Raw genomic sequence first — 7,814 nt, 5'->3', positions numbered from 1 at the left:
TAGAAAGTGTTTTAATTTCATTCTTTTATATGCAGCTGTCCAGTTTTCGTAGCACCACTTATTGAAGAGGCTATCTTTGCCTCATTGTATATTCTTGCCTCCTTTGTCAAAAATAAGGTACCCAGAGGGGCATGGGTTTATTTTAGGGCTTCCTATTTTGTTCCATTGGTCTGTATTTCTGTTTTTGGAACCACAAGAGTCTTAACCACTGGATCCCCAAAGAAGTCCCATCCTGAGAGTTTTAATCAAGGATGGTTGTTGAATTTTGTTTAGGACTTTTTCTCCCTCAGTTGAAATAATCATATTGGCTTTTATTCGTTAGTCTGTTGATATGGTGAATTGCACTGATTTTCTAGTGTTGATCCAGCCTTGCATTCTGGGGGTAAATCCCACTTGGTCAAAATATCAGTGGGCTCAATTTGCCCGTATTTTGTTGAGGATATTTGAGTCTGTGCACATAACAGTCACTAGTTACCTTACACAGTCTTTGACTGGTGTTGGTACCTAGGTGATGCTGGCCTTCCAAGTGAAGTTAGAAGTGTTCTCCCTCTTGTGTTTTCTGGAAGATACTATGTATAGAACAGTATCACTTCTTCTTTCATGTTTGGTAAATTCACTTTCATCTTTTTAATCTCTTAATTAAGTCCAGTGTTCTCTCTATGTAAGGGATATGTGTAATATATATATATTTTAAACAATACTTCCCAATAGGCCACGCTTCCTCATTGTAAATGTACTTTCAAATTCACCCACTTTGCTTCACATTGACCATAAACACTCCCCTCAGAGACGTGTTTTCTAAGTGGTGTTTGGTTCTGTGTTCTTAGCGTTGTGCTAGGACAGGAGCTTTAGGGCTGGGAGAGGCCTGGGAAAGATGTTGGTCCTGTCCTCTCATTTACAGACAGGAAGCTTGATGACTCCTATGGCTCTGCCAGCACCACGGTGGGAGCCAGACTTCCCATGTCCACACTGCAGGCTGTAACACACATGTGTGCTACAGGGACTTTTCTGGGCTGGCCTGGAAATCCCTCCACCATGGAAGGTTGAAGTCAGCCCCTTTGCATTTGAGATGGTAAAGCTCTGGTGAACTTGGGGCTGCCCGTCATTGAGGAAGAAAGAGTCCCTAAGGGTGACAGGTAGAGCATGCTTTGGTATGTCCCAGACACCCTGAGGCCTGGGGGCAGCGCCTCCATGCCTGTGACCCTAACTTGGGGAATCACTGATGGGCAGGAGGCACTTCTACCTTTGATGCTTCTAACAGGAAAAGGAAGAGCTGAGATGCTTCTGAGAAACTGTAGCTTAAAGAACTGGCTGCGGGGTTTTCTGGTCCAGACAGCCGCAGGGAGGGCTGGGAGCCGTCCCTGACATGGGCTCTGTTCTCCGCAGGTCCTGTCTCTGGACACCAACATCACAAACCAGGTGAACAAGCTAACCCGAGACCTGCTGCGCCTGGTAGACGTAGGCGAGTTCTCAGAGGAGGCCCAGTTCCGAGACCCCTGCCGTTCCTACGTGCTCCCTGAGGTCATCTGCCACAACTGTAACTTCTGCCGGGACCTAGACCTGTGCAAAGACCCCTCCTTCTCTCAGGTGGGCCGACTCCCTCAGGCCCCTTGCTGGTACAGTCAGAATATCCAGGCCTCAGCGGATCAGGGATTCCTGCAGGGCCCCCAACCAACTCTGATGTGAATTAGAAACAAGCACCCTTTTTCAGGCCACTCAGCTGCCACATGCCAGAACCTTGTCCTGGTAATCACATGGGTGATGACAGTGGAGACATGAGTGTGCCCTGGAGCTGTGAGCGTGGTGGCACACTTCTCGAGAATCCCTCCATCCCTTCTCAGCACTGGGGACCAAGGAAGGTGACCTGTCCCTTTGCCTGTCTGTCCAGGATGGGACCGTGCTGCCTCAGTGGCTCTGCTCCAACTGTCAGGTTGCCTACGACTCATCAGTCATTGAGATGGCCCTGGTGGAAGCCCTACAGAAGAAGCTGATGGCCTTTACCCTGCAGGACCTGGTGAGCAGCGGACCTAGTGCTGGGTCTGCAACCAGTCTGACCACCCCTCCAGTAGGTGGAGGCCTCATCAGTAAGCAGCTTGCACCCATAGGAGCTCTCATCTCCTATGTGAGAGGTGTGAGAGCTCTCACACCTCTTATGTGTGTGCAAGTCTCAAGTTGTAGCCTGATCCTCCAAGGTGATACCTCCTGGGTCAGGCCTCGTCCACGGGCCCAGCTGACTCTTTCTTATAGCATCTGTTGGGTACCTATAGGGGCCGATTGCTGGCTTCATGGACCTTTATTCTAGTAGAGGGAGACGGACAGTAAACAAGACAAGAAAGTAACGGGCAGAGTAAAGACCTGACAGGCAGTGTGTGTGTGAAAGAGGGAAGCTTTCAGCCTTCGATGGGGGAGTGAAGACCCAAGGGAGGTGTTGGGGTTCAGGCAGGGAACAGCTGGTGCCTGGTGTGATGGATAGGGGACCACAGACCCAGAGTCAAAGGGAGGTGTCCACAGGGAGGGTGTTGGGAAGCAGTTGGCATGTTTGGATAAAGCCCATATCAAGTCTCAGATTTTATTTGTAATTGTGAAAAGCCTGTCCGGTGCCAAGTGACTGGCCGGCTCTGGCCTGGGGCGGGGAGGCTCTGACGGGGGCCGCTTCTCCTTGCAGGTCTGCCTGAAGTGCCGGGGTGTGAAGGAGACCAACATGGCCGTGTACTGCAGCTGTGCGGGGGGCTTCTCCCTCACCATCCACACTAAGGTGGGGGCTCCCATGGACAGCCGCCCCTACTGCCCACCCCTCTCCTCCCTCTCCCACCCCGGGCCATTTGTCGTCTCTGAGCCTTGGCCTTGCCTCCCTGTGCCTCCTCTGGGACTAGGTCTCACTATGACTGGTCATTTCTGTAGGTCTTCATGGAACAGATCGGAATCTTCCAGAACATCGCCCAGCACTATGGCATGTCATACCTCAAGGAGACCCTGGATTGGCTGCAGCTTCAGAACCCCCAAGTGGGCCATTAGCAGTCTGGGCAGTGTCCCTGTTATCTGCTCCCATGTCCCACACCCAAGACGGGCACCCAGGAGGGCGGCCCTCGGGGAGCAGGTCACACAGCCCAGAAGCGTGAACCAGTCAGAGCAAGAATTGACTTCAGTTCCCGGCTCTGGGGTTCCCTGCCTCAAGCAGGGCAGCCCTCTTTAGGCCCAGGAAGCGTTTCCAGCGAGGGGGTCCCAGGGCTGGTTTCTCACTGGATGAACACACTCTGCTGCTGCTGCAGGGCCCTTCCTGCAGCCTCAGCCCTTGCTGCCCCCTCCTTTGCTGACCTGGGGTGCCCTCGGAGGTCCCCTGTTTAAGCTGAGACTCTGAAGAGGGCTGGAAGCCAGACCCAGGGCAAAGGGGTGCCTGAGCGGAGTGTGCAGCCCCGGCTTCCAGGAGTAGTGCTGTCCTACACTCTGCACTGGCAGCTTGTGGGCTGTGTGCCAGGGATCCTGGCTGAACCCACGGTCACCTGGGCGTCTCTCATACACTGAGCTCAGGGGCTTGGGCTTCTCTGACCCTCACTCAGGGTCAGAGTGAGGTCTGCTGGGCTGTTTGTGTATGGCGCAGTCACCTCGTCAGCAGCAGCGAGACTGGGCTGGGGGCAGGAAGGCTGAGTAGGGGCGGGACTCAGACTGGGGCTCAGCCACAGAGGGGCCCAGCACCTCTCCCTCTGCACCTGCTGTGAGGGGACCACCGCAGCAGGAGGCCTGGGGCCCCAGGGGGATGAGGTACACCGTTATCGCAGACTCTGACATCATATTCAGCACCTGGATTCTCAAAAAGTATTTCTTCATGTGCGACACAAGGTTCTTTGCTTCAGCTCTGAGCGGTGGGGGAAGAGGACGGAGAAAAGGGCAACAGAAATGCTATCAGGATGGAGGCCACTGTGTTCTTGCCTCAGCCTTGAGTCAGTCCGAGACCTCTGACCCCAAGGGCCTGTCCAGCCTCTGACTGCCTGAGGCAAAGAGGGTCCTTGGCCTGTGCCACCTTTAAAAGGTGACACCACCAGTGTGTTCAGCACCCTGTTGCTTCACAAAGATGTGGACTGTGCTGTTTTCCCCTCCAGGACGGAGCTGGGTTGGAGAGTCTGCCTGCCAGCAGCCCAGGGAACCCTCTGCTGAGCAGGAGTTGCTCCCTGTGTTCCTCCAGCAACCTCAAAACATAAGATTGCCTGCCTGCACCTCATTTTTAACTAAATGCGACTGAAAGCAGAAGAAAATCAGATTGGCAAGGCAGCAAGCACATTAAATGTAAATCATAAACTCAGAAACCCAAACAGGTGGGCAGTGGAAGTCGCACTGTTGGCTCTGGAGCCTGGTTTAGATCTGTCCCTGTTACCTAATTTACACTTTGACGTCTACATTTCCTAGAGTCTTTACTGTGTGTGTGTGTGCTCGCGCCTGGGTCTCTGGAAGGAAGGAGGAAAAAAGACTTAGTAACTGACGTCTGTCCGGCTAGGTTTGTCAGCTGGGTACTGCTGTTGCCCACTGGCACGTCCAGGTCCAGTGACTGCAGGAAACTTGACTCTGCTTGGAAGGTGATGGCGCCCGGCAGCCCCCAGATGGAGATCAAATCAAATTAGGGCTGGGTGGGGGAGGAGGACTAACCAGTCTTCCTGGAAATGGAGCCAGACAAGTCCCAGGGGAGCACTGAGCAGTGAGGAGCTGGGGCTGTGTGGCTCACCCCCTCCCTGCAGCAGGGCAGGGGCACCATAGCTCCCAATGGTTCCCTCAGAGGCCAGCTTTGGGGCTGGGGGTATTTGGGGGTGGTGGAGGTCCCAGGGTCACTCTCATGGTGGGGGATGGGAAACCTGAGCCCCTGGCCCGAATTTTTGAGCTACAGCCCAACCCCAACTGGAAAAGCCAGTTTCTCTAAAACTAGAGCTGGAACTCTGAGCATGTGAGTGGCCCATGGAGCTGACATCACAGGCACAGGAGGATCTGCAGGGGTGAGGGGGGCTTCTTGGGGGGGTTGCTGGGTCCAGTGAGTGGTGCTGGTCCAGTCAGCAGGTGGGAAGACCAGCTCTGACCTTGGTTGTGACAGGGTCACCGGTGAAACAATCTGTGGGAGGCACTGTGCCTCCTCAGACCTGTGCACTGGTCATTGCCATTGCTGAGAAAACTGAAACCGCCATCTGGCCAAGCTGTGTCAGAGCTGCTGAGTGGAGTGACCATTGTAGCATCCAAGGACATAACCAGATTATCCATAGGCCTGATCCGGCTGGTGCCGGCTGTTCCAACCTCGCCCTGCTGCTGTGTCCGCTCCTGTTCCCCAGGACCCAGTTCCTTCCCTGGCCCCCATCCCCATGTTAAATAGAGCCTTGGGTTCTGGGTGGGCATTTTGGTGTCAGCCTAAGCTTTTGTTTTCCTTGGGAACAGTCCTCATTGCCCGCCTCCTGGCTTTCTTCCTCCTCTAGACACCACCCTTTTTCCCTATTTTGAGGTTTGGGGTCTGGGATGATGCCTACAGGAAGCTGAAGGACAGGTGTTGGGATGCACTCAGCCTGTGTCCCCCACCACTGATCCACCCGTGAGACCTGGTTGTAACCTGACTGGATATGGGGGCAGCAGGTGCACCCACACACTGCCCAGGCTGGCTAGGGGAGATGAGGACCCAGCACACCCACCGCCCACCACGTGCAGAGACCTGCCATGCTGTGTTTGTCAAGAGCCTCAAGCTGCTTCTCCCCCAAAGATGAGGCTAGAAGGTTCTGGTCACAGTTTTATTGCACAGTGGATGTGATTTCTTAGCTGTGAGGCAAGCAGAAGGTCTGGGTGAGTGGGCAGGAGCAAAAACCCTGGGAGGAAGGCAGCTAGGGAGGAGGTGGGGACTTGCCCCTACAGTTGGGGATAAGATGGAGCAGGAGTCGTCGTCCCATTCATGTCACCCCGTGGTCTAGCTGCATGGGAACCCTTGGCTGCTGGTTTTGCTGAGGTGTGTGGGCAGGGCCCATGTCCATGGTCCCAGCTGTGCTGCCCTTGAGAGCCAGGGGCTGTGCTGGGGCCTCAGATGTCAGGGGTCCCTGACACGCCCGAGGCCTTAAGTGCAGTGTGGCAGAAGGTGGAAGTAGGCTCAGAGCTGGGCCAAACCTCGGGCGTCTGTGAGCACGCAGTCCTGTTGGGAAGGCTCGGAGGCACAAAGCCCTGGTCCCACACTCCGCTCGGGAGCATCCACCATCTGCTCAGATGGGGCAGAGGTGGGGCAAGGCCATGGAGGTGGGACAGCCCAGGCCTGGCTCTGCCCCTCACCCTGCAGTTGGCCAGCCTGGCCTGGGTCTGGAGAGCAGGGATAGGGTTGGGGAGGGGCCTGGCCCAAGACAAGGGCCAGGGTCACAGGCCAGCTGCCTGAGGAGTGCCTTGGAGTACACACCTTGTCAAATTTCTTATGGCTGTAGACCTTGTTTTTGTTCATGAATGTTAGCAAGATCCAGTCGCACAGGAAGGAGCCCTGAGGCCAGCAAGACAGATGCATGAGGGCCTGGCACCTGCCCCCCATCTCGCCCTGGCACACACCCATCCCCAACCTTAGTGTGCTTTTCTTACCACCCCAATGGAGGTCAGCGCTGTGGCCAGGTTAATGATGGTGGGAATCAAGCTGAACTTCCCAGCCTGGGGGCAAAGGCACTACCTTAGACAGTCAGGAGAGGGGCCCAAGGGAGGTGTGGGGTGTGGTAGGGGAGACCAAGACTGGGTCGGCCGGATCCCATGTAAGCAGGGTGGGCTGGCCTACCTGTCCGTGCACGATGACATCAATGCGGATCCCATAGGCTTTGATGAGTGTGCGGGTAATGCTGCCATTTATTTTGTAATACTTGGCGAACCTAGGGCAGAATGACCCAGATTTCTGCACGTCAGTACCTGGGATGGGATGACCCGGGTGCAAGAGCGCTGGGAAGCATGACAGCGGGGTGCGCCCATTGCCCAATGGGGTGGCTCCAAGACCATCAACTACTGGCGTCCCTGGGCCTTGGGGCACCTGCCCTGTTGGTTCTTGGACCTCCATAGCCAGTGCAGACAAGGAGCCAGCATCCGAAGGCCAAGATACCTGAAGTTGTAGCCAGATGAGGCTGGGATGTGCTTGGGGTCCAGCCTCCGGAAGGAGTATTTGGGGTTGCACTCTGACGCTGAAAGGTCCAGGTCACAGTCCCAGTTGATAATGACCCCAATGACACCACCCTGCCCAGAAGTGGACACAGAGATGGGTCAGGACGGGCTCACAGGGGACTTTCAACAACCCTGGGGTCCTACTGAGGTTGCCCATGGGGTGCATATTCTGGGCACCCTAGGCAGCTCAGGGCAGCTCACTGGGGAAGGGGGCTTATTGAGTGCCCTGCTTCCAAGGCACAAGGGGTGCCAGCAGCCAACTGTGACCAGAAGTCAATAATTTAGCAGCAGCCACACACCCAGATGGGTCAGCTGATCTTGTTTCTCTTTCCTCTACCCGAGCAGGGCCGGGGCTGGCCAAAACTGAAAAGGAACTGCGCTGTAACGAGACCCTTTGTATGCAGGTGACAGCCAGCACCTGGCCAGACAATTGTCCTGCCCGCTCTCGGGCACCCTCACCGTGTGTGCCAGCTCCGTGAAGTTTTCCCCTGCCTGCTCCACGATGTAGCCCAGCTTGAAAATGGGGCAGTAGAGGTCAGAGACTTCATGGAATGTGCAGTGCTTCAGGTAGCCACCCTTCCGGTTCTCGATGTTGCCCCTAAGGACAAGGCCCACTGGCATCAGATGCTGAGAAGCCATGCACCCCCAAACAACACATTCCAAGAGGCAACTCCCACCCC

General features: G+C 55.3%; 2 protein-coding genes across 2 annotated transcripts in view; one reads left to right on the top strand and one right to left on the bottom strand.

The window, feature by feature from the left end:
* Positions 1-4,411, top strand: part of POLE (polymerase (DNA directed), epsilon, catalytic subunit) — a gene marked incomplete at its 5' end in the record, with an annotated part of 62,436 nt that extends 58,025 nt beyond the window's left edge. The window contains 4 exons of the mRNA XM_010852527.1: positions 1,387-1,587; positions 1,889-2,014; positions 2,666-2,755; positions 2,902-4,411. Of these exons, the coding sequence (XP_010850829.1) occupies positions 1,387-1,587; positions 1,889-2,014; positions 2,666-2,755; positions 2,902-3,015 (531 nt within the window). The remainder of the gene's footprint in view (positions 1-1,386; positions 1,588-1,888; positions 2,015-2,665; positions 2,756-2,901) is intronic.
* Positions 4,412-5,741: 1,330 nt separating this feature from the next.
* P2RX2 (purinergic receptor P2X, ligand-gated ion channel, 2) overlaps positions 5,742-7,814 on the bottom strand; it is a 3,743-nt gene continuing 1,670 nt past the window's right edge. Inside the window, exons 6-11 of the mRNA XM_010852452.1 lie at positions 7,594-7,804; positions 7,076-7,206; positions 6,761-6,851; positions 6,574-6,639; positions 6,401-6,478; positions 5,742-6,208 (exon numbers count right to left, since the gene is read on the bottom strand). Of these exons, the coding sequence (XP_010850754.1) occupies positions 6,104-6,208; positions 6,401-6,478; positions 6,574-6,639; positions 6,761-6,851; positions 7,076-7,206; positions 7,594-7,804 (682 nt within the window). The 3' untranslated portion in view covers positions 5,742-6,103. The remainder of the gene's footprint in view (positions 6,209-6,400; positions 6,479-6,573; positions 6,640-6,760; positions 6,852-7,075; positions 7,207-7,593; positions 7,805-7,814) is intronic.

Source organism: Bison bison, unplaced genomic scaffold (assembly GCF_000754665.1).
Source record: "Bison bison bison isolate TAMUID 2011002044 unplaced genomic scaffold, Bison_UMD1.0 scf7180017864312, whole genome shotgun sequence".
NCBI classification, from domain to species: Eukaryota; Metazoa; Chordata; class Mammalia; order Artiodactyla; family Bovidae; genus Bison; species Bison bison.
This window is presented reverse-complemented; position numbering and strand designations above follow the sequence as displayed.